The sequence below is a fragment of the Phoenix dactylifera genome, unplaced genomic scaffold (genome assembly GCF_009389715.1).
Source record: "Phoenix dactylifera cultivar Barhee BC4 unplaced genomic scaffold, palm_55x_up_171113_PBpolish2nd_filt_p 000723F, whole genome shotgun sequence".
Taxonomy (NCBI): Eukaryota; Viridiplantae; Streptophyta; class Magnoliopsida; order Arecales; family Arecaceae; genus Phoenix; species Phoenix dactylifera.
Genome location: NW_024068101.1, coordinates 1 through 25311, shown reverse-complemented (window position 1 = coordinate 25311; position 25311 = coordinate 1). Strand labels below are relative to the sequence as shown.

General features: G+C 38.6%; 3 protein-coding genes and 1 pseudogene across 3 annotated transcripts; 1 reads left to right on the top strand and 3 right to left on the bottom strand.

Annotated features, from left to right (window-relative positions):
- Positions 1–700: 700 nt before the first annotated feature.
- On the bottom strand, positions 701–10128 carry LOC103704397 (V-type proton ATPase 16 kDa proteolipid subunit-like). The gene is made up of 3 exons (XM_008787665.3): positions 9912–10128; positions 9511–9796; positions 701–1045 (listed from the first exon to the last, which is right to left on the bottom strand). The coding sequence occupies exons 1-3, from the start codon at positions 9985–9987 to the stop codon at positions 913–915; spliced, it is 495 nt and encodes a 164-aa protein (XP_008785887.1). The 5' UTR covers positions 9988–10128; the 3' UTR covers positions 701–912.
- A 4421-nt stretch (positions 10129–14549) lies between these two features.
- Positions 14550–19196, bottom strand: LOC120107003 (BTB/POZ domain-containing protein At1g21780-like). Its single transcript, XM_039120146.1, has 4 exons — positions 19047–19196; positions 18779–18924; positions 15851–15966; positions 14550–15405 (listed from the first exon to the last, which is right to left on the bottom strand). Exons 1-4 carry the CDS (start codon positions 19178–19180, stop codon positions 14800–14802), a joined length of 1002 nt encoding a protein of 333 aa, XP_038976074.1. The 5' UTR covers positions 19181–19196; the 3' UTR covers positions 14550–14799.
- A 1475-nt stretch (positions 19197–20671) lies between these two features.
- On the top strand, positions 20672–20995 carry LOC120107011 (annotated as a pseudogene).
- Positions 20996–21885: 890 nt separating this feature from the next.
- On the bottom strand, positions 21886–25236 carry LOC103702743 (chlorophyllide a oxygenase, chloroplastic; the record flags this gene model as incomplete). Its single annotated transcript, XM_039120154.1, is given in 9 exon segments — positions 21886–22320; positions 23120–23160; positions 23163–23379; positions 23942–24034; positions 24293–24354; positions 24357–24374; positions 24377–24475; positions 24868–25015; positions 25107–25236. Coding segments are annotated over 9 exon segments (964 nt in total), but the record flags the coding sequence as incomplete, so codon positions are not given.
- Between the last annotated feature and the right edge of the window lie 75 nt (positions 25237–25311).

The window sequence follows — 25311 nt, the reverse complement described above, 5'->3', positions numbered from 1 at the left end:
CAATCCTGCATGCTACGATCAACCAGGCCCCACTTCTCTGATAAATGCTTATTACATTGCACAGACTTTTGGATAATAACTAATTAAAGACAGTTGACAACCACCAACGCTGAGACAGTAGTCTAGCCTGGAAGCAAAATGGAATAAGCAAGGCCACCCAGCATCTTATTCTTTCTTTCTTTCTTTCTTTTTTCTTTTTTTTTTTTTGAAAAAAAGAGAAAAAAGAGGAAGGAACAAGCTCACCCCGTATAGCAGCCCCCACCCACCAAGAGAATGTTCGATGCGGATAGAAATGACCGTATGTTGGACAATCCGGCCGATTTTACTCATACCCTCCCCACCCGTGGGTCTGGCTCGATATCCCTCCGGCCTCCGGCACAAACCTTCCGTGTGAATACATCATACTTGGCACCACTGAGACTATCAGCGGATCAATAAACCCTCCCAAACCTCGTGTCTAAGCAGGGAGCATCCGGTCTCCACAATTTAATCGACATCCGTTTCAAATTTGAAACTACTTAGTTGAAAGTAAGGCCTCATTCCACTGAGCTACCACCTCAGTGGCACTCAGCATCTCTCTACCTATCTGACTTAGCAGGGTCTTTTTGTCTGCATCTCTTCACCTATCTAATTTAGCTGAGACTTTCTAATAACAGCAGCAATCGAGACCCACTTCCTTCACACAGGGGAGCCACATGTATAAGTGCGGAAAAATGTCATTAGCTTGCATTACAAGCAGATAAAAAACGTCACCTTATAGAAAAGACTGCAGACAAGTTAAACAATTGAGGCCCCAATCATAACAAAGTCCTTAAATAAATCGCAGTATAATGACAAATAATTAGAAAGCTTTAATCATGTCCTATATGAAAATAAGAAGAGCAGAGAGCACATGGCCAGCTGCACGTGTTCTTAGTCTGCACGGGATTGACCAGCCCGAGATGAAAGGATGATGCCGACAATGAGACCATAGAGGGCAAGAGCTTCCGCAAAAATGAGAATGAGAATCATGCCGACAAATAGCTTTGGCTGCTGTGCGTTGGCCCTGCAATGACATATAAACCCAATTATTAAAATACAGTGCAAATAAGTATAAACTACATGTAAAATAACATGCATTAGAACAGGCCCATACAATATAAACCATTGTATGCAAGTTAGGCCATACATATTTGATACTAATATACAGATCAGATCTTTTGGCATACCAATAAAAACTACAGTTGCGAAAGCCTGCTTTTTTGCGGAAAATGCAAAATAATATGACCTCCCACAGCCAATTTTCTCTTTCCCTCAATTTCAGCAGCCAAACATAGACAACATTCGAATCATAAGAAAAAGATATAGGCGGAGCAAAAATATGTCAAACACCCCTGAAAAATTCCCATGTCTGCGGGCAAGTAATTGATCACAAATCTAGGAGAGGAGAGCGCCAAGTCTATCTCCGGCTTCATCGACCATGCTAACATCAAAATCAAGACAGTGACTCATTTCGCAAGGTGCAAACATGCATATCAATAGCATCAGCCTTCACCACAGGATTAATATATGAAAGGTAAAGTATTGTCGTATATGACTGATTAAATGAACCAGTGATAGGTCCCACTGAGACTCAATGTCGACATCAACATGATCAAAAATATTAAATACAATTACTGACTAGGCTACAACTCCCACCTACCATACAACTACAAATCCCACCTCAACATTTAGGCCAACTCCTTCAGGCTACAATAACTAGGTCTAAATCATGGCATGTAATCATGTGTTTCTACCGATAACACTACACTAGCCAATAACATTCAAGGTGCCAGTGGTGAAGTCATTACAATACTATGAAACAAAATTTGCAAAGTTTAGCAGAAGATTAATACGATACCTTAATGGGTAGAAGGATATGCAAATTAAACATAACAACAAAAATTATGCTGATGTCAAGCCAATGAGGTTTGTTTAGGTTCAACAAGTAAAATCAAATATCCAAAACAATTTGATAGGGAAATTGCTCATATAGACCACAAGGACAGATCATTAGTTTTCTTTTTTTTTTTTAATTTAAAAAAATGTGTATCCCTATTGCACAACACTTCCAGACCATGAGATCTTAGTTGAAAAATCATACGTTTGGTGCTTCTAATACTTTCAAGAGATGTCATGTCGAAGTGTCTCTTGTACACGCAACTTCAAGAGGATTGTATCTCATAAAATTTTTATCATACCAGATGGCATTTTCAAGGGCCATCATATAAACATCAAATACTTTTTCAACTTGTATGTGATAACAATGATACAATTGCATGAAACTGCGCCTTTGTTTTTCAGATGAGTAATCTGTAGGACAGTATATCAATTTGACAAACTATGGTGTTGTTATTCTAACCAGAAGATTTGTTGATGAACTCTTACATCATAAGCTTCATCAGTCATACATTTACTTGATGGTCTCAAAACACTCAGTGATGCTTATATTGTCTATTTCACCTGTTACCAATGTTCCTTCTACCTAATCTAGAGCCCCATCCACTAGATTTCCAACTTGTCCAAAATGAAATGGACTATCCTGGATGCACCTAGTAATACAATCAAGCAAATGATACTGAAACTAAATCAGCATCATAATCAATATTTTAACCCTGAAGTTATCTTGGATAAGCCAACAAAATGCATCCCAATAAAATTCCACCTATAATGAAGTATGACATAAAAGAAAACAATGTTGATGTAATGATCACATCATTTGTGATCAATTGACACCCTTTATTTCCATTTTTTATAACTTGATGTCAAGTTTAATGTCAATATTTTAATATTTTTTGGCAATAGAAGGGCCACCTTTGATAAATCAGACAAATGGCATCATTGTTGTGAAGACATATGAACTTTTTGAATGATGTTCCAAAATAACATGTCTTGGAATTTCATTAAGGTATACCACATGCTATAAGCAGTGACCTCACATTGCTGCAACATCAAATATATGACGTTCAATATCAGATCTGAAATAATGCATTTAAAGATATTAATAAAAGCAAAAATGAAGGAAACTTTTTTATCAATCAGGTATGGTAATTGAATTAATTACAGGTATAATCTAAACAAACAAAGAATAAAGAATACATAAAATTCAAGATAACATGGACATCAAACCAGGGGAACATAAAACCAGGGGAAAAGGAGAATCCAACTGTGCTAAGCAAAATAATCAAAATTTCAGATAGTAACAACAAATGTTCATTTCCTTCATGATAAAACATTCATGTTTAAAGCCCAAAGAACAACACAAACAAAATATTATGGCGGTATCTTCAATATTTTACAACACAAACATATGCAAATACTTTCACCTTAAAGCTCCCCCCGATAACCCCCCAAAAAAATGAAGAACAACAGAAAAAAAGAAAAACAACAAGGTACTCCTTGCTTTGCATTCATCCATGATCATAAATGCAAAACAATTTATCAGCAAATTAGACCTCCAATTACCATGAGCCACCCAAATAAGACTTGAAAAATTGCAAGTGGGGAATGTTGTTTCCTTTGCTCTAGCACAATGTGCAACTCTATACCCTACCCAGCATCCTCCAAGGAGACTTCAACATGTTAAGAACTAACATAAGACTATATCTAAAACAGAACCTGGATCATGTTAATGTAGTCGGGCCTCTAGATCTCCCAAACATAAAAGTATTCCCCTGTCCATGATGCAAGGGCCAATAAGTCTCATCAAATTTCCTAACAGGTTACCCATTTCCCTAAGCTAAAGTCTTCACCTACAAATATAACAGGTATTTGATGAGGATTGCAACAGTTTTCAAGACTAAAAAAGGCATTCGAGGAGAAATCAAAGTTTGTGGAACAACATTAACAACCTAGTGGCTTAATTAAAGACTGTTAGAGCACTCAATCATAACCCAAGTCACAAAGGAGTTATTTTAGAGTCTATTTTTGCGGGTGCGGGGGATAGAAGAGAGGACCTCGTAGAAAGGTTCGTTGTCTCGGTACTGGACCCATACCGAACTATCCGAACCGTTCCAGCTCTTGACCGAGTCAGTTCGGTACAGACCGAATCATTTGGTTCGGACTAGTTCAGCCTTCTTGACAAAAAAGTTGTCTATTTCATGCTTAGAACTAAATAGAACAGAAAATACACAAACCTCCCTCCCTCCCCCGCCTTTTTTCCTCTCCCCCTCTCTTTCCTTTTTTCTATACTTCCCGAAATGGTATGGACCCGTACTGTACCATGTTGGTTGTCAACCATTGCAAGCCCTCATACCAGTTCAGTGAACCTTATTTTTCGTAAATTAAACCTTTAGGTATTAAATTCTAGATGCAAAGAAATATTACGATCAAAACGGATGGACTGGCTTTACTTATAGGTGTTGGCTGGCCATTGGAGTTGTCAAAGCAACAAGCCTAGCAGCAGCAATAGCAATAGAAGGTGTTCTTTGTTGTGACTAAGCTTTTCTATGAGGCGCAAAAATGGCACATTGGCCTAAGCAAAGTTGCCTCTCGTACCATGTACCAGTACCGAACCAGTTCAGTATGGTACGCCCTGTACTGCCCGGTTCAGCCCGATACGGCGAATGTTGGCCTAAGCAAAGTTACCTCGCCTAGGGTAGGTGAGGTGCGAAGGTGGTAGCACTGTGTGCCTTGCACCTTAGGTCCAACTTTAACAACATTGATAGCCACATGGCCCTTTAAGATTTTCATTATGCATGAATTTGCTACTTAACAACAAGAATCTCTGTTTTTCCCCTCTAACTGTGGTGCATGGGTGTAAGGTCCATAGAGCGATTCTCTAGTTTATCAATGTAAGATTGATAGGTTGTTATCCCCTCTCTCCCTTCTTTGCTATTTTCCCTGTTACCTTCGATTCCTTCTCTGTTTTCCCATTATCTCACAACCTTAAACAGTCCCTCTCACAACCGTAACAGCATCTAACTGCTGTCTCAACAAAGTAATAGCCAACAACTGCTAAACCACCCCATTACAAGAAAAGAACCAACTAAGAGTCCCTACAGGTCCTGACCAAATAGCAGCCTGTAGTGGACTATTTGACAGTCCAACCAATCCCCAACAGCTCCCAATTTTATTTCCTATATAACCTCATAGCACCAAATATTCAACTCTAATTCATCCTTGCCTGAGCACAAAGCTTTCCTTGTTTGCAAAAAGTTCAGATTTGAAATTTCACTTTCAATCACTACAAAGATATAAGCCAAATCTAAGTCATAGGGCTTTGGAGAATGATCCTCATACATGATTTGAAAAATTAGTTCGCAGGTCATTAATGAAGTATATGATCTAAAAGCATGGAAGGAAATGTGATTTATTTTTGAAAAGCAGCTGCAAAATCCTGAAGGAACACAGATCCTTTCTTTTGATTCATTTGATTCCCTTCAGCAACCCTTTAATTGATGCTTTAACTTGCTGGACTTAAGGTTATTTGCATATACTCTATCAGCTGATGCTAAATTATAGAAACAAGCATGCGTACAATATCTCTTCGCATCAATCCTCCTATCAAGATTACTTTCTAGTTAACTTTCTGCATATCAGTAACATTGTATTTTAATTTCAGGTAACTTTATACACTTTCATGTTGTTTCATGATTAAAACCTGCAGAGTTTCTTCACATGTGCTATCCTACTTCTCATATCCAGAGTTTGTGTTAATTATAGAGCAGAACTTCATCATATATGCATGACATTGCATATTAGGGTTCCACGCAGTTGTCTTGAATCAATAAACTTAGAAGAAATTTATGAACCAAAACTCCTTAACCACCCTCCTAAGAATTTCTTTGAGAGAGAGACCTTGATAATTCATTACATCTCAGCTATGGAAATATCTTGAACTAGAAACACCTTAAATGCCCAATATAAAATGTTCAAGAGTGCAACCTCAATAAATTGATTTAATCACAAGAACATTCATAAATCACATTACAGTTATCGTATGTACCTTAATGTGGTAACCCAAATTGCCACAGTTCTCTTCCAGAGAGTAGAGAGAAACTCTAAGTGTTGGATTTAATTCCATGCTGCAAAATTAGAACCAAAATCAATCACAACCTCCACCATCATCCCCGCCCCTCACTGCTGACTAAAGCTACCTAATTTATTAGCTGTTTCTGTTGGCATGTCTTTCCATTTGCTTATCAGGTAAGAGCTTCTGTAGAAGTGCCCCTCGCTAACGCTCTTCCACATCAAAATTTTCCTTGCGTGTTTAGTGACTGATGAGAACATATTACAAGAAAATTACTTTAATGAGCTTTAAGTTAGCTTGTGTTGGTGCTGAAAAATCAGCTAGTAAACACTGGCTTCGACAAGTTCAAGGTTTACCAAACCCATCCAGAGCTATATCTGTACTACCATAGAAAAAGGAAGCTTCTTACATAAAAGCAGCCACATACACAAACCTAATACAATTTATTTTAAATCTTGCACAAATCACTAGGAACAAAGTTCTAGCCCTTCCATTTGACATTGCAGGAACAATTAAAAGAATATATATATTCATTTTAAATTTTGTCCAAGGACTTTACAAGGAATATTGAACACACTCTAATGCCAGGCCACTCACTCTAGGCTTCTGCCAAGCAAGACCCCTTTTACCATGCAAAATCTACAGCCCTATTTAATGACAACATAATATTGCTCTTCTCCCTCAGATTAATTATATTTGCACACAAAACAGCCTCTGCACTCCTTTGAGCCTATACGTTATAAGCTACCACCACAAGCATCCTAGATATATCTAAAGGTGAATTTGAAAGGATGGATGAATAAGAGTCAACACAAGAGAGAAGTTTCCCTTTCCAACCATGGAGCCACCAGTTAAATTCCATAGATAGAACTAAACCATGGCGTTATTGTAAAACCTATCAAACTTTCTTATGGCATGAGGCTACCTAGAATATATGGTATTTGATATCCATTCAGGGTTCCTACACAAGATGAATGAAATTTCAGAAGTTTCCATGTTAAATCATTGCAGCTTGAGATTCACGTCCTCTATATGCCCATTCTCTTTAGGACAATGATATAGAAATATTCAATATGGAATTTTAACTGACTGTGATCCTATTGTTCAAGTATATGAGGCCATGGACTAAAAATTTTAGATTGCACAGATGATCCAACAACAAAAGGTACTTGCATGATGCCAAAAGAAACTTCTCCTTTTAGTTTCATTATATTCTAGAAATGGAAGATCAAATTTAATTCTCAGAATTTATTCTATAGAAAAGTAATTAACCATTTTTTCAGATAAATGAAATAGCTTTCTTATACATGATAATTTATAAAGGAAAATGAGTCAACTCCTCCAAGCATTTCTATATATTTTTTCCTAGCGCATCTGTTATAGAAAGGGGAAAAGTTAACATTTCTCTTTTAATTAAAAATCTTTGAACTCATGCCTAACCTAAAGTGCATTTGATAAAAATGGACAAAAGCATTTTAAATCTATATTTAGAACATTTATTTACTGTCATTTACATCTCAAAAAAGGGACTAAAAACGATACTAAAATGCGTGGTAAAAGATTTCCCATAAGATTACAGTTAAATCTTGCTATTCTAGAACTTAAAATAATAAAGTGGAACAAACTGCAAAAAAATTCAACCACAATTCAAGCTACCAAAGGAGGGATCTTGCACCACAAGGGTACTATACAAAACCACAAGAGACAAAAGTCCACATCATTTGGAGTCAACAGAATAAAAATAACAAATAAGAATATGGCCGGGATCTTAAAGCCTCAGATTTGAATCTCATCAAATTTCTTTCCCTCAATAGACAGTCTTGACTAAGCAGCAACTGCAAGGTACCAGATTCAAATCTGTAGTTTAAAACATCATTCACTATGTTATAGAAAATGTCTTGGTGCATTTTCATATCCAGATTAAGTTTACAAAACTTAAGCATTCTTCCATCTTGCGTTATATAGATTTTATTCATCTTGCATCAGAAGAGATGTTTCTTCGGCCCATGCCAGGGTGATCATTGTCTTATAATTTGTTTCTGCAATACCTCAACTTGGAGATTGTTTCTTAGACACATGCCACCTATATCAGTTGTCTGTTATCTGCAGTAATTTAACTTGCAGATGTATTTTCTGGACGAAATTCATCATAATAACAAACACAATCAAAAGATCAGTTAAAGATGAAATTTAGAATTAGCACCAACGACAAAGCATTCATAGGCAGTCCATAAAATAGATATCCCTCACTGCCTTCCAAGATGTGTTACCCAAACACTTTAACTTTTGAAAATAAGGGTTTACCCTTCTAGGCATTTAAATATGACACAACATGGCAGAACACCCTATGACACTCCAAAAGCGAAGAGTCCTGCTTACATCAACCAGAAGTGCTGGCACTTGGCACTTTTGGAGTAACCTGTCAAAACTAATTCATTGCAATATCTGACATTTGAACTTCTTTACTATGTTACCACTAGACAAATATTAGTGGAAATTGTCCAGAGACTTCTAGTAAAGTATCATACATCGCTGTTTTTCTTTAACATCATGATGGCAAGAATGTAAGTTTTCTCCATATCAGAAGTACAATTCATTAGTAAACCTACCCTGTCATCTCTATATTTCAACATATTTATTTTTTATTTTTATAAATTGTGTTATACAGAAGTAACCCCATGCTATGATTTTCATAGGTTAAAGTGTCAGACACCTCCACACCTGGGACAGATTCTTCGAAAACATTTGCACTCGGACGTAGTCATGGTTCACCTATATGCTTAACATAGCAAAACTTGTCTATCTCACATTTATCATAAAATACATATATTATCCCAGAATATTTTCATATCTTTGTTCCCTTATATTTTCATAGAGATATGCATAAAAGACTTTAAGTGAAATCTTCATTAAGTTCCTGAACGAGCAAGCAAGCATATAATGGAATATACTACAGGATCTTTTGTTAAGAAGCAGAATTACGGGCAGAGGTATCAGGCTCGACTACCCCATGAAAAGAAAATATAGAAAAAAAAAAACTAACAAGCAAATATTCTAAACCATCAAAACAATCTCATTTAACCCCACTAATGACAACAGAATAGAAGAATACTTAATCAGGAGGCCTTTGTCCAAATAAAAGAGACATTCAGCCAGCCAAAAAAAAAACTCAGATAGATCTCTCAACTGATTCTTAGGAACCATAATAATAAGCATCAAGCTAGATCCAATCCAATCATCCCTCTTTTGATAATAAATTTGCATCAAATAAACCCTTGGCTGAATTATTGCTAAGAACCAATAAAGCCAGAGCTATAATCCTTCAACTGGCTTGCAAAACAATTAATTAAGCATTCAATCACATAGAAAAAGAACAATTTTGGCAGATCAGGTCAAAAAAATACACTAAGAGATCAAAACAAAGCCACTTACTGAAATCAATGAAAAATCTAAAATTTGCAGATCATCTAGACAGAGAGAGAATCGGGCTTAGAGATTTTAAACAAAGAAAAAAAAATTACCTGACTCCTGCATCACCAACAATCCCGATCGCCATGCCTGCAGAGAGGCCAGCAAGGCCACAAGCGAGCCCGGACGAGAGGTGCGCATATCCATCGAATAGGTAGTAAGACTTGGCCTTGGGGTTAATCCCCGTGCTTATGATCACAGCTATGATCAACCCGTAGATCCCGAGCACTCCAGCCATGACCACGGGCACGATCGACTTCATCACGAGCTCCGGCCGCATCACGCCCATCGACGCCACCCCGACTCCACTCTTCGCCGTCCCGTACGCCGCTCCCATGCCTTCAAATAATAATTAAAAAAAAGCCATCAAAATTCAAAAAATAAGAACCTTGGAATGGGAGAAGCCCAACAATTCGACTAAACCCTACAAAGGGGATAGAGATCGAGGGATTACAGGAGAAGACGAGCGCTGCCGCGGCTCCAAGGAAGCCAAAGAAGGGGGCGGTCTCGTCGCCGCTGAAGTTCGACATGGGTGGAGAGATTGGAGAAACCCTAGATCTTGGAAACCCTAATTTCTATCTCTTCGAAGGAGAGGAACAGGGGATGAAGAGGAGGAGACGACTGGCTTATCGGCAGCAGATGGAGAGTTCTGGTCCGAATAATCATTGTTGTAATAGTAATGCCCCTATCTTTGATTTCATTTACGTAATTTACCATCATTGACATGTAATGAGACGTATGCCGTTTCCAAAAATGAAATTCCTTTTGTTCATGCACCAAGGGGGATTGCGTAAAGCCATATTCCTTTTTTTACCATATACCTTGTCACATACATCTTAAAATAGAAATCAAAAAGTTAAATCGAGATGGGCTCTGAATCTATCCATCTTATGATATTTTAAAACATAAAAATAAAAAAAGGTAAAGCATCCTCTATAATACCGTCCATCCTTATATCTCACTTCTTTATTACCAAGCCAGTCTTCCTTCTCCATTAGTTCGTGCTGCCTTTCTCTTCCTCCCCAATTTTCTTTCTCCTCCAAAGTTTTTTTCCTCGTAAAAGTATTCGTTCTAAATATGTATATTAGTTTACTCGAAAATGTTTATTAAGTCGCTGCTGAATATGTATCAAAAAAGCTTAAATTATGAATTAGAAACCCATGAATATGTATCACCTATATATATACACACATACTATATACTGGTAAACATGATATTTTAGAAACTATGTATCACTTTATCTAAATATGTATTAATTTGTTTAGAAAAGTATATTAGATCGTTACTGGGTGTATATCAAAGAAGCTTAAAATATATATCAAAAATTCATCGAGTATGTATCACTTGAATATATACTATATACTGGTGAACACAATTTCTGGAAACTGTTTATCAATTTATTTAGAGATGTGTATAGATCGTTTGATGAGTAATTTACTAGGTGTGTATCATCAGACCAAGTCCTGTGTATTGGTAAACACAATCTATGCGAAGAAAGGGACTCCATATTTTGGAGGAAAAAGAGACTCGGAGAGGAAGAGGATGGCCTCACCAACGAGGCTTCACAAATATATTTTTTTAATTAAGTCACAGGATGGATGAACTTCATTAGTAAGAGAAGTCTCGTCCTACTTTTAACTCTTGAGTTTCTACTTTAAGATGGATGTTATAAGTTACATGGTAAAAAGGGAAGACGGCTCAATACGACCTTCTCTACTGCGTGCGCTAAAAAAAATTTATTCTATCTTTCTAATGAGGAATATTTTTTTATTTTCTTTTTCAATTTCTATCTAATTAGCATTCAATAGCAGGTTCATTTTGTCTTTTTGGCCATTTTAGGTGCCTGATACCAGTTACATTCTACTAAAATACATTTGAAAAGTCAAGGAAGGTAAGTTTCAATTTCTAACTTCCTCGCTTCCTATGTTTTAATTTTATTTTTCTTATGAAGAAAGTGATTTATTTATTTATTTATTTATGGGGTTAAGATGGGAGAGGATATGAACTTACAAAGCAAATGCTTTTTTTTCATAGAAATACTTCTTAGCCTTCCATGTTTTGACAAGAAGCATATTGATCTTGAAAATTTAAAAATTTTCAATTAATTTTAAAATTTATTTTTTTATATTACTGTGGTCCAATAGTTCATCTGGCGGTTAATAAAGGGACTAAAATGACTAAAATATCTTTGATCTTCCAGAGAGGTTATTGATTCCACCAACTATTTTTGGAGAGAAATTTGGCTAGGCTCCCATCATAATTCTTCTCATCCATCACCATCTCCTCCCCCTTTCCGCCTTAATCTAAACCTTAGTAAACTAACCCACTAAAGCAATTCAATCATCTTTTGCTTGACCAAAATTAGTAATTTTCTGATTTAAAATAGAATGAAAATTTAACAACACGGAATTATTAATTTTAAGATAATCCACCCATGAATCGCACCTCAATTCTTGTTAAAAATAAAATAAAATTTACACATTGCACTGATTTAAATCACTTATATCCTCAAACTGATAAAAAGAACCCTAAATCTAGCGAAAATCTGACCAAAATTTCATTTTGCATGAAAACCATTCTACCACACCCACTCAAAACCTTGAAAAACAATTTAGGAACTCGGAGAATTGAACTAACATGGAAGATGCTGACGGGCTTGGAGATCAAGGAGGCGGCTGAGGTGAAGAGCACTAGGAGCATGAAATCAATGACAAACTAGTAAGCTATGTGACTGCACTATTGGTCGATACATTTGCAGACCCCCTTGGAAATGATCCCACATGGCCAGGGTGTACATGTAGTCGAGCCCCGCATTCGGGGCCTTGAACCCTACCTCTAAACCCTTAACAACATCCTTGAGCTCATGTAGCATCGCCCCTACACGAATTGCTCCCGAAAGAAAAGGCTCTATTATTGCCAAAACTTGACCTAATGGAGATGGAGATCTGACAGTCGGTGGTGGCTTTGCTTAGAAAGGGAGCTCGACCTACGAGCAGAGAGAAGATGAGATATTGCTGAAGCTAATCCGACAGTGGACTCTCCGATACCTAAGTCAGTCGAATTTCATTTCTTTACTGGGTGTAATAACAGTACTATTAGGAGCTACTTTTTCTCTTGCTCAAACATACATTAAAAGAAGTTTAGCCTATTCTACAATGTCTCAATTAGGTTATATTATGTTAGCTCTAGGTATAGGTTCTTATCGAGCAGCTTTATTCCATTTGATCACTCATGCCTATTTTAAAGCTTTATTGTTTTTGGGATCTGGATCTATTATTCATTCAATGGAACCTATTGTTGGATATTCACCAGAAAAAAAGTCAGAATATGGTTTTTATGGGTGGTTTAACAAGATATGTTCTAATTACAAGAACTACTTTTTATTAGGTACACTTCTTTAGTAGAACAGGAGATAAAAGAAAAAAAGATCCGAAAAACAAAATGATAGTATAAGCTAATAGATGAGCTATATGTTTGATGCATACTTGGGTCGCCTAGCCCTGTTTATATAGAGGCGAGGGCGTAGATGGTTATGCTTGGGCTCCGAGATCAGAAGACGAGCTGTAACTGTCCTTTCTTATTTCGATCCTCTTAATCACATGGAGCAGTAATTGGTCCTCCTGATCCACCTAGAATTTAAATCCGCATGCTAGATGTCAAAATATCACTGGACACCTAATCTAGGCTGTAATTGTCTCTAGGCATCTAATCCGAGCTACATCAGGCTCTGCATGGCGAGCATGCACCAGTGGATGTGGACTTCGGCGGGGGGTCGCCGGTGATGACGGATCCAACGTTGATGCAAGGGTCGAGGCAAAACACTAGGTCCAGCTAGTGGAGGAGGGCCTTGATGTGCTCCAAGAGGTGGCGAAGGGCCACGACTTCGGCTGGGCACCGGTTTGCTGCCGGTGCCAAGGTCACAGACATTACTCCTGAGATCCGGATCCGCGTAGAGGTGGCTCGTCTCCATTTCTGACGAGATCCGTGTCCAATAAACAGCAAGGAAAGGGAGCCTACAGAGAGACAAAAGACTATTATCTTATCTAAAACAGTAGATTTAAACCCTTCTCTCAAATGTAGAAAAACGATAATTACATGACTGCTTGGTGACTCTTCTTTTCTTGGTGCCCAAATGTAAGCCTGATGGTAATTAAAAAGCAAGATTTTTTTCTAGAATAAGATAAGTATTAACTTGTAGCCTGATGATTAATAGAGATGGACAGCTGTGCCTTTTTGACACAAAAGAAAGGTTTCAGAGGTTAATTGAAAATTTTTAATTTTTGGACCGACATATTTCTTACCAAAACTTGAAAGGATGTTATTGTATTTTTATCTAACATAAAATCTATTCTGGCTAGCAACCACTTCCTAATGCATATGTGAGAAATATAACAGTTCTCATTGTATTTTTTTTAAAGAAGTTTGGCTCGTCCACTATTTCCCTCTAGAAGACATCTAATTTTCTACATCAAATCCTATTTGTAAATGCATTTTAGGCTAATCATCAGCCAAATAATGATGGCTCAAGGCTAGAGTTGATAGACTAATAAGTGTTATGGGGTTCATTGATAGCAAGGACGGCAACAAAAAAGGTGAGAGTGGTAAACAAGCAAGAAGGATCCTTCACCTTTTGTTGCGTGGGACGCAAAGGATTCACCCTCCTTCACACAAATCTACCATTAAATCACCCACTGCATACAAATCTACCATTAAATCACCCACTGCATAGATCTCAAAGCACTCTAAACTCTATCATCTATCCATCTGCATAAATCCCAAAGCAACCAATGGGTGATCCAACGATGAATTCGCAAGAAAGGTGATTCCTTCTTTTGCACCAAAGATACAACCCTTATCCTTGTTGTGCACCAATCTGTGCTAATTCAACCAGGACTTGGTGAGTTCTAGTTCTTATACATGACAGCTTGGAATGAAACCGTCTTGATAGCCATAACCAAGAAAATCCTCTCTTCGATATCTTGATCTATAGTCAGCAGCAATACATAGAGAATCCACAACTTTATAACTTTCTGCACCTCTACAACCGGCATCGACAGCTAAACAATTAACAGACAAACAAACAGAGTTCAGGGACAAAAGATAGAGTTGGAACAAAATGGCTCATAGTTCAAACAACAAAATTCATATGAACTGCACAACCCAACAGCTCACCATCAATATACCGCAACCCACTCTAACATGAATCTTCAAAGGTCTGAAAAAAGGAAAATCAAACATAATACAACCAATAGCATGCTGTAACTTATCAAACAGGGACCCCATCACGTATTTACAGCAGTTCTGGAACAATTAAAAACATTTCAACTTGCCCGAGTAGAATGTCACACAGGCTTCCAAACAGTTAGGACCTCTTGGAACATTTCCAACATCAGCTCCCTATCTGCATGGCGGAAGAAGCTATTTATCTCATCTCTCACATCATATATCTTTCCGAAATCAAACAAGTACATCATGCACCCCTTCTTTAGCTTGCTAAGTTGATAAAGCCATGCCTCATGAAGCCGCTCAAGGACATTACTGGAGTTGATATCCTCCAAGAGGCTCTCCTCGCAGCACTCTTTAAGGTCAGCAATATCGTACTTGTTTGCTGCACCAAGCAACGAGAGGCGGTGCTTCCAGAACTCATCCTGCTTAATGGTTCCATAAATATAGTTGAGAAGAGCCGAGCAAGATTCAAGCGACATGTCCTCTATATCTATTATGGAGGATTCTTTCTCTTTGAGATCGTGCAAGAACATGCTCTCAAATACAGGAGAGCTTGCAGAAAGTACAGCCTTGTGGGCCTTCAACACACCATTGGAAGTGTTGATGGTGACATCAGAATGGATGCCTTCTTCTAGCATGCGAGAGAGGCATCGGAGAGTGCTTTTGCTTGCAAGAGACTGCATCATGCTTTCGTTAGGCCATATAGAGTATGGGTCACCTCCCTGCATTTCCATATGAAATACGAAATTACACTTATTTGAAAGTCTGAACTCACTTCAGAATTCTTGCTCAACATATTTCTTTACTCCGGTCTTCTACTAAAAAATAACAATAAAAAGTAAAAAATCTCCAGGGAATAAAATACTTCATAACCCCCCTCCCCCCCTCAAAAAAAAGAAGAAAAACTAGACCAGAAAAATTTTAAAAAAAATGAAAGCAAGAAAAAGGATATGAATTAAGAAAAAGATAAATATTTTTTTTCTTTTGCCAACCTACCACCAAGTTGTCACAAATATCATGTGAGCACCGCTGCAGCTATTATCCTCATTTCGCATTTACTATATCACTTAGAAAAGATTGGTCAATTTTCTTCTTATATTAGGAATGACAAGAACACAACAGCTACATGTTAAAAGGCCTAAAACATTAACATGAAGAAATCCTTACATTTAACGGGGATATCTTCAGGTCCAGAAACTCTACATCAATTATGAAACGCCCATGAAAAGTAGAATCAATGGGCCAAACAAAGTCATCACTGGTCCGGAGAAGTCTTTCATGAACTGCAATTAACCAGACAACCAGAGCATTGTTGTTGAAATAGATCTTCATGCAAAAAATCTATATTTATATTTATATTTTTTCTATTTTTAATGTTGCATACAAAGCAGAAGGAATCCAGTCAAGAACAATAATAAGTAAAAACAGACTTAGTAGATTTAGCACATATTGCTGCAAGGTCAACTATAAGAGTGTGCAATGTACAACATCTTAGCATACAGTCAGCTGAAAAGCAAGTACAACACAACTCTTTTTCCTTTTGCTCGTTCATTCATTTGTTCATTTGTGAGAGTAAGAGATAGATGAGAGAGAGAGAGAGAGAGAGAACAAAAGGCCCTTTATCATATCTTGTCAAACTACAGGGATCAAGTGGCATAAATTGGCTTTTCAAAGGTTTCTGACATCTGGCTTGAACATTGAGGATTTAGTATCACCAGTTGAGATTTCAAAATATTTCAAAACCTAGTTACCAGATTCTGGAACAAGTTAAGTGCAGGTGCAAAGAAGTGAATATTTTAGAAACACTTTCAAGTACAATGACTCTCAAGAAGTGGATGGTAGTTCGAGATTCCAGGAAAATTCTGAAAGAGTACCATACTCTAGGTAGAAGGTTAAAAGGTGTTACCTAACAAAATTCTCTCAACTGAGATGGTTCTTAAACATTTAGCCATCGGAACAAGATTAATTTTCTTTTGATATTCTATCCTCATTTTACAGGGATCAAACAAACAAGATATCAAGATGCAGTTCGATGTACAACAATGTAGCCCAAATCCCTTTTTTTGGGCAATTAGCCCAGAGCTTTGTTCATTATATATAAATATCGCAAAATTTTCCCCCTAGGTGGTTTGAAATCCTTACAACATATAATATAATGTATTTGTCACTGGTGTGCCCCTTGCCTTGCAACAGCCTCTTCTCATATGCACTTCCCATTCTACCTTAGCACAGGGTGAGAGGAGGAGGAGGAGGAGGAGGGGGAGGGTGGGCTGGTTGAACAAGTGGTGGTTCAGAGGACCATATGAGTGGTTGTACAAGAAGGAGAGGAGGGGGGAAGAGAAGAGGGGGGGGGGGGGGGGGGGAGGGGTGTTGTGGAGGAGTGTGGCCAGGTGGGAAGGTTGGCTGAACACAAATAAGCTCAAGGAGGATGCTCATGTCTGGCAATCATGATTGTAAACTTCAGAGTTCCTCCCTATTCTTTGTCATGTTTCAATATGATCTCCTCATATTTCACATTCAGTAATTGGATGGTCAAATGTGGATGAGTTTGAAGAGTCCAACATTGAGGGCCCTGAGGCATAGTGAAGTCTGATTCGGTGAAGGTGGGACCAAAAGGGACAGAAATAAGTAAGTGAGATGAAAGGGGAGCAACATCTAGTGCTCTAACAAGCTTGCCCAAATTTCCTTGTTCTTCTCTTTCCACTGTGTTTGGGAGAGGGACCTTTGTTTGTTCCCTGAGCTCACAGGATAAAGCACAATATAGAATAGAGAGAAGTATTTTACTTAGTCTCACATGGATCACTATTCACTAGCCGATTGACCCAATCAAACTTGAAAGTTACTCTTCTACCCTTTAGCAAATCAAGGGCTACAGTTAAACCTCAAAACAACTGAAAAAATGAGAGAATTATCAAAGCAAAACTCTATAATGTAGTAGTATACTATGTTATGTTGTAGGTAATTTAATTTTAGAATGGGGACCAAGGTTGGTGCATAGTTGGCCAAGCTCAAACCTCAAATTTGTTGAGCCCAAACCCGCTCATTGAATATCACAATGGCTAGAACCAAGCTGGCTAGCTCTATTACCAACCTTAGCTGTAACTTTCCATAACACCATAACAATAGCCAGTAAGTAATCTTACTCTAATTGGACCATTCTCTATATAGTTTTCCTATTTCTTACTATGTACATTGTCTACATATGCCTAAGGTGCGTGACTACATGGTGCCTAAAATGCACTGCAATGTGATAATATACAACTTCAATGACCACATTGCTTAATTATGTATTGCAAGTAGTTTGAGCTTACCTATATGAAACATGGTTGTTGACATGTCAACTGATGGACATCCTGAAGTTTAGAACAAAACACCATTGTTTTCATCAATATATGCATCCATTGCAACCTCCATAATCCATAATATATCCAGCAAACCATTAGTTGCCAACATGTAAATTTCATTGTTGCTAATATCAGCACTCCATAAAGTCAAATCAACTTCAATGATAACAGCATGACCTTTACTCTCTTGAAGCTCTCCAGATGGTTCCCATCAGTACTTTCTAATTTCCAAAGTTGCCATTGGAGCCCAATGAATCATGGTATTTGTTATCAAGCTGTAGATAACACCCACAAACACTTTTTTCCCATAAAACAGTATCAATTATTGATGTATGAATTAGAAATTAACAAGAGCCTCATTCCTCCAAACTATGCAATCCACGCTAGAGATGCTATCTGCAAGCATAAATTTCCTTTGAGTCTTGCTCACTGTCAACCCGCGAGTCGGACTTCTTTAAAAGGTTCTTATTAACCAAGCTTCGATAGAACACGCAGACACACACACACACACACACATAGAGAGAGAGAGAGAGAGAGAGAGAGAGAGAGAGAGAGAGAGAGGGAGGGAGATCCTATATATCTCTAATTAACATGGAAATTCATCGACATGAATCCTTAAAACACTAAAAAATCCCATTTTTAACAAGCAATTACAATAAAAAAGCAGGAATTCAAATAAAAATTTACTAATGTTAACAAAACAATACTGTTGACCAAAAATCAAATCAAGTTAAGGCAGCAGCGAGAGTACCAGGTGAGATATAGGGCCGGCGGCCAGGCCCGGGGTTGGAGACCCGAAGCACGAACCGAGCCATGGGGGGCTGCTCCTTTGAGATCCGGCATGGCTCCGGGAAGAGCCGGATGTACATGTATCGATTCTTCTCGACCGATAAGAACCTGTAACCCAGAAATATTGCAAAAAAATCAAAATTTTACCCAAAAAACATCAAGGATTAAGCATTAAAGATCGATTTTTTTACCCAAAAATTCCCAAAAAAAATGCAAAAAAAGGGAGTCACCAGTTCCAGATGCCAAGCTTGAAGGCATCGGAGCGGCGGTAGGAGCAGGGACCGAAGCTCTCGATCTTCCACTGCGCCAACCTCGAGATGGTTTCCACCTTCGAGTCGCTCCCGTTTGCCCCTCCTCCGCTCATCTCTCTCCCACCGAGCTTTCCCCCTCTCCATCTGCAAAGAGTAGGAAGAAAGGAGCCCAGTAATGCAAAAGCAGCAGTGGTTGTACCGAAAACGACGTGTGCAATAGCGGCGTGCGCTGCGTCGCCGTGCACGCTGATAATCACAGCCGCTCGTTCCCATGGGCTTCACAGGAACGACCGGCTGCAATTGGCGGCGTGCACGGCACGTGGTGCACGCAGTCTAGGATATAATCTTCCCCTACCATCGACTTGGTTTGCGTTCAAGCTAATGACACGTGTTCTGCACACGCCCGGTATATAGAGGATAGGCTTTCTAGCAAACGAACAGCTGACACGTACGTGATTATCTTCAATGAAATATCTCATGTCGACCCTAGTCGAGATCGTCAGGTCTTGAGACACTGGGAGGTGCTTGTTGACCCGGTCAGAGAAGACTCCTTCCTAGAGGAGGCAACCAAACTGATATAGGATTTGGCACCGTCGGATTTGAGTACTGATGGTGATGATGAAGATCCATGTTTCATGGCCACTTAGGATGATTGGGCAGTGGAATAATCAGCACTTTTATTTTTATTTTTATTTTTTTCCTGAAACGAAAGAACAGGCTTTATTTCATTTCGGTTTTTAGTGAATTATAGGTATTACTAGTAAAATTGTACTTACACATCATGTCTATACACATAAGAATCCTTAGCATGACTACATATTGTAAAATATTACTATATGCTTACATGTTAGTTGACAACACTTGTGCTTGAGATAAAATGCTATTCAATATTCACGTGGAACTTAGGCCTTTCCCTGCCTCTTCCAAATATTGCATGCATAAAAGTTTAAAAAGAACCAAAATAAGTCGTCATTCTCTTGAATTTCATGCTTAACTTACTAAGAGGTCACTAGTGTTGGTTTAGCACTCTCTGTTTGACTAAGCAGAAAAAAATTTAATTGTAATCTAATTTGATTCGGCAATTAATCTTGCACAAAAACTCACACGAGATCAAATCAAGAATATTAATTGGATATCATTCAGGTCAAGTTTCGCCAAGCTGGATTGTCCCCGAAAAAAAAACTAACTAGGTTGGGTTGGATTGGAAGTTTATACTTGAGTTATATTTTTGGTTTGCGTCTAGTCACTAAGCAGATCCATTAAGCTATTGTCTTGACCTCTTAAATGGAGGAGAGGAGGGTGGATTCATGGACACCGACACCTCGTCACCCTTGCTTTTCCTCGAGCCAAATACCAAGTCAATAAAGCAAACTTGGGTTGGCCCAGCATTGTGGCCCAAATAGGCATTCAAGTCGGCCTGATTACTTTCAGTCGAGTCTGGGCCTAGGATCAGATCAGACTTGGGCGATAAGGTTTGAAAAATCTTCTGGCCGAAGCATGCCCAAATCCTAAAAGAGTCTGGGCCCGGCCCGATTCCAGTCCTAAATCCAAGAGAGGCCTCTAGAAAGCTCCATACCATTCCTCTAGCCTCGAACTCTTCCTACCTTCTCCGTCGACGTTAAGAGACCAAACGACCGGTCGTCGGCCGCAGCGATAGAGAAAAAGATGTTCTTCTTCTTCGTGGGAGGTTTGGAGCAGCAGGCGGGGCGGGTGCTCAAGGAGAGCGCCGGCCGCTGCATCCGGTGCGGCTCCTACGCCGACCTGGGTGGAGTACGAGAAGGTGCTCAAGCTCTTCTTCGTTCCCCGTCTGGCGCTGGCCTGGCAAGGAGCCCGCCTTCTACTGCCGCGACTGCTCCTTCCTCTTCCCAGATCCCTCCCTCCCGGTCCATCCTCCGCCGCCGATGACGGCGAGGGGGCTTCCTCGATGAGGGCGCGCGGCGGCCGTCCGTCGCCGACGCTCTCCGGTGCTACTCCTGCGATCGCGTCGTCGAGCCCCACTTCCGCTTCTGCCCTTCTGCGGGGCCGCTCTCTGAAGGAGGCGTCTCCGGCTGTGGTTTTGGGTCTGAGGGTGGAGGAAAGGTGGAACTTTTGGGTTGCAAGAGTTATGGCTTGCTAGGGTTTAGGGTTCTTCTCCCTTTTCTTTTCGTTTCGTTTTCTTTGATGTGGCTGCTCCATCTGTAATGAAGTTGCAGCATATACAGAGGTCGACAGTGTTAATAAAAAAATCCTTTTTTTTCTTGTAATACAATTAAGCTACAGTTTTTTGTAAAGAAAATAAATTCCTCCAGTTTTCCCTTTTCCTGCATCAGAATCATGGGGTAGTTTTTCTCCCTATATTTCAAAGAAAAAAAAATTACGCTCAAATTTGGGCAAGTTTTTATTGCAAACGAACTAAGCGATGATGAAGAATGTTATGGTACAGTGGCACTCAAAAGATGGTTTTTACATAAATAAATAAATAAGTAGAGTTGTGTCACTGGAAGCGCTGCTGATCTACTGTGGGTAAAAATTGCGAACTCTAACCTATACCATTGCAATCCGAGTAACTATTACATGGGATGAAAGTGATTAAAGCATGGGAAAGTTTGTGAAATACTGACTAATTTGATAGTGCAGTTGTAGTACTTATCCCATCCACCATTTTGTGAAAAACAGTTAAAAACAGAGATTGATAAGTCTGCTTGACCAATTTTGGATCTTTCTGTTGAAATTAAGAAAATATGAAGGCCAAACCGGTGGATGATTAGGAAAGAAGGGAAAGGGATAATTGGGAGAGGTTAAAAAAAAGAAGCTGAAACATAGAATGCAAAACGTCAGGAATTAAGATAACATAAATCAGTAAAGAATGTGCAAAAACAAAGAAAAATGAGGAGCAATTGAAGTCCAAAATTAGGATAATCTCTGTACACAAAAAACAATCAGCATACTATCATGCCTCCATATTCTGTCAGCTCCCTCAGCTACTGCTTGTAGTCATCCTCAATGGATCATCTGTGAATCAGTGATTGCATCTGTACCTTTCATCATATATGATAGACGGTTTATTACATTCGTATTGCAGATTAAGAATGATGATGGAAGAACCCGAAGTAGTATGTTATGGAAATCTCTTGGCTCTGCTCTCAACTGCATCTCTCCACAATCTGTACCGTAGCCCAAGTTTGTCATAAGATACTGGCAGGTTCCATACATTGACCCCGTTGATCATCTGGTACGGCTGACCGATGACAAGCCGCAGGTCGTCATCAGGCACCTGGGTACAAGAGTTAACACACCACACAAGGAGAATGTAAGATTGAAAACAATAATGGCAACAAGCATCATCACAAAGAAGGCCCCGCAAAGTCACCATATGATATGCTTGGTTGATTTTTGACTTTCTAGGAGAGAAGATATGTTGTTGCTTGAATTATGTTATATTCCCAAATCTCACTCCCAAGCACTTCAAAATTGTCTTATAACAGTTTTGGGTTATACGCATGTTACCTTCCCAAGCATGATGAAAAATATACTGCAGCTCTAGGTTATCGAAACTCGAATCTACATAAATGCCTTTTGTACATGTGAGTCAGATCCGATTATTTATTTGAAATAAAGCTTCAGCTGCTCACAAAGATTGGTTTGCATGAGCCACTTTGTATCAGCTTTTGGCATTACAGAATATGCTGGGTTTCCTCTCCCTTTTTTAATCTATATGTTTTTGTTGCTAAATACTCATATCGTTATGAAGCTTTTATCAACACGGAGGCAACAAAGTACAAGGATTTGCACTGATTTGGTTTTCGGGCTTGAAGTGGTTGCCAGATATGGTGTGAAAACAAAAGTGAGTGCACCATATGGTAATATCTTTCATGATGATATGATCCAGTGATAGAAGTGGAGACACCAAGGTTATGTTGTGATCATATTATCAAATAAGAGGCATGCTTCAGTCCAAAATTTATTTTGTGTTTTGATGCTTCTTCACACTCAATTATGTGTAAGCTAATGGATATATGACATGCTGAACTCTAACTAAAGAAAGAAAACTTTCACTACACTATGCTGCTCACCTTCTCTGCAAAGTGCCTCCACAATATATGCACGAAGGGATGTGCTGAAGAAATGGGGCAAAATCCAGAGACATTCTGTACAGTAACCTTGTTTTCTGTCTAGAGGAGGCAAGCACACATGAAGCTGATGCAATGGTGTGAGCATTCCCTAGTATTCTGCCCTCCAGTTTTCCAGGCTTTGATATCCCAATTGTAGAGAGGACCATGCATGGGGGTCGGAACTCCATGTCAATAGGGTAAGGATCTAGTATCCTTGGAGACTGATGCAGGTGTTTGGAAATTCACCAAGTTGTAATTTTTCAGATGCAATTATTAGCCCAAGATCAGCACGAAAGGAGGTACCATTTCCTTATGTTTCTAAGAAGCATCAAAGAGATAAGACATTGTTTTTCTCCAAAAGAAGGGGGGAGGGGGTAAGAAAAATTCCTTTGACATATGATATGAGTGCATAAAAACTGGAGGCATCTATGGCAAAAAACAAATTTCATCAAATATAACACGGAAGCAATTTATTCGCACTAGGCCTTATTCTTTGTATAGAATTCTGTTCCACATCAATTTACAAGTGAGAATTTTCAGCTAGATGAATAACTGTAAATGAACTAGCAGTCGAAAATCATAATAGCAATATAGTTTTTAGTCCGAAAGGAAATTATAATTAATTGCGGTGAAAAAGTCGCAAATCCACTTTTGACATTTTTCATTGCCACTTTAATGGAGGATTTCGTTTGCATATTTCAATATTTTTAAGGTGTCTACGAAGAAAAACTGATATTATCCTTTCATAGTATGGTGTTTGGGGGAGAGGGAGGTACCTCGAACACTCCATCCCTTGGCAAAAGTGGAGGTGTGAGTAAATGGTGCATGAGCAAGGTCTAGAAGATTATCCAAAAGAAGCGCATGCTCATTTGGGAGCTCATCACAATCGTTGATAATAAACATGGGTGAAACTGCATACAATACACCACTAGGTGAATGCTGCATGATTGATGCAAGAAAATACTCTAAATAGGTTCAATTATTAGGATATTTATGATGCTTTAAAGTGAAATGTGGTAGAAATTTTCTGGTTATTTATATTCAGTATTTTTAAAGTGAAAATTGTGGTAGAAATTTCTGGTTATTTTATATTCAGTATTTTATAATCATGCGATATCAGTCTGCACAATTTACCTCTGCATGAACTTTAAATTCAGGAGGATGTTGCAAGGAAGGAATAGTAGCCATAGGGGTGCGTCACCTGGCCAAATCCAGACATTCCTTCTTGTTCAAAACAGGGCAATGATCCTATCCGCACATTCAGCATTTTAGTAGATGGCATCTTTTCACATTTTCCATCAGTTGAGTACTCCCAACCTGAAATATATGCCCACCAAGAAAATTACTTGCATGAATCTTTTTCTGTTCTCTCTTTGAGCAGATACGAGGACTGTATGTATGACGTCAATAACAGTGCTTTGCCAGTTTGCACTGTTGTATTGTATTCGAATGCATGACGACAACAAATCTCCAATCTAAGAAAGTAAATATATACATAATAATGTAAACTTCAGTACAAGAAACTATATCCAAGAAAGTCCATTACAGGGTCAACTTACAATGCATGATATCCTAAATGCACATTTTGCGTAAGCTGTTATTATGTCTTAAATATTTTAAGGCTCTCACTCATGAAATAACTACTTTCAAAAAATAACAACCAAGTTTATTGGTTCCTGCAAATAAGTTAAATTTTGCAGATAAATTACCATGGTAAGGACATTGGATGCGGCCCTCAGTCACAGATACAAGGTGACGTGGGCAGCCTCTATGAGCACATGTATTCTTCACACAGCCTGGTTTTTCATCTTTCCCACGAAATAAGACCCATGGTTCCTCAAAACAATCTGTTGGTATCTGGAAAAAAATGCGAACAGGTCACAGAACGAACAACAAAAACAATCTTTAATAAACTTTCCCTCTTTAAGGAGGAACAGGGCTTACTTACCATGATATCGTTCCTCAGATCACTAGAGAATGCCACTGGATACCAAAAGTTCTTTAGGTTGGGGTGGTAGGATTGAACAGGACCTGAAACATTTAAACCTCTTCGATGTGGCTTAGCTTTTAAAGAAGCTCTTTTTTTTCTTTTTTTTTTTTGGTAAAAAGAGGGGGGGGGGGGGGGAGGAAACCTCATCCGCATAGCAACCACC

Excerpts from the sequence above, each read along its gene's own strand:
- LOC103704397 (XM_008787665.3), bottom strand. The coding sequence starts at position 9,987 with ATGTCGAACTTCAGCGGCGACGAGACCGCCCCCTTCTTTGGCTTCCTT. Across the intron at positions 9,797-9,911 it reads GGCAGCGCTCGTCTTCTCCT|GCATGGGAGCGGCGTACGGG; the intron begins GTAATCCCTCGA and ends TATTATTTGAAG. Across the intron at positions 1,046-9,510 it reads GTTGGTGATGCAGGAGTCAG|GGCCAACGCACAGCAGCCAA; the intron begins GTAATTTTTTTT and ends ATGTCATTGCAG.
- LOC120107003 (XM_039120146.1), bottom strand. The coding sequence starts at position 19,180 with ATGAGCGGAGGAGGGGCAAACGGGAGCGACTCGAAGGTGGAAACCATC. Across the intron at positions 18,925-19,046 it reads AAGCTTGGCATCTGGAACTG|GTTCTTATCGGTCGAGAAGA; the intron begins GTGACTCCCTTT and ends TCTGGGTTACAG. Across the intron at positions 15,406-15,850 it reads TGAAGATATCCCCGTTAAAT|GGAGGTGACCCATACTCTAT; the intron begins GTAAGGATTTCT and ends ATGGAAATGCAG.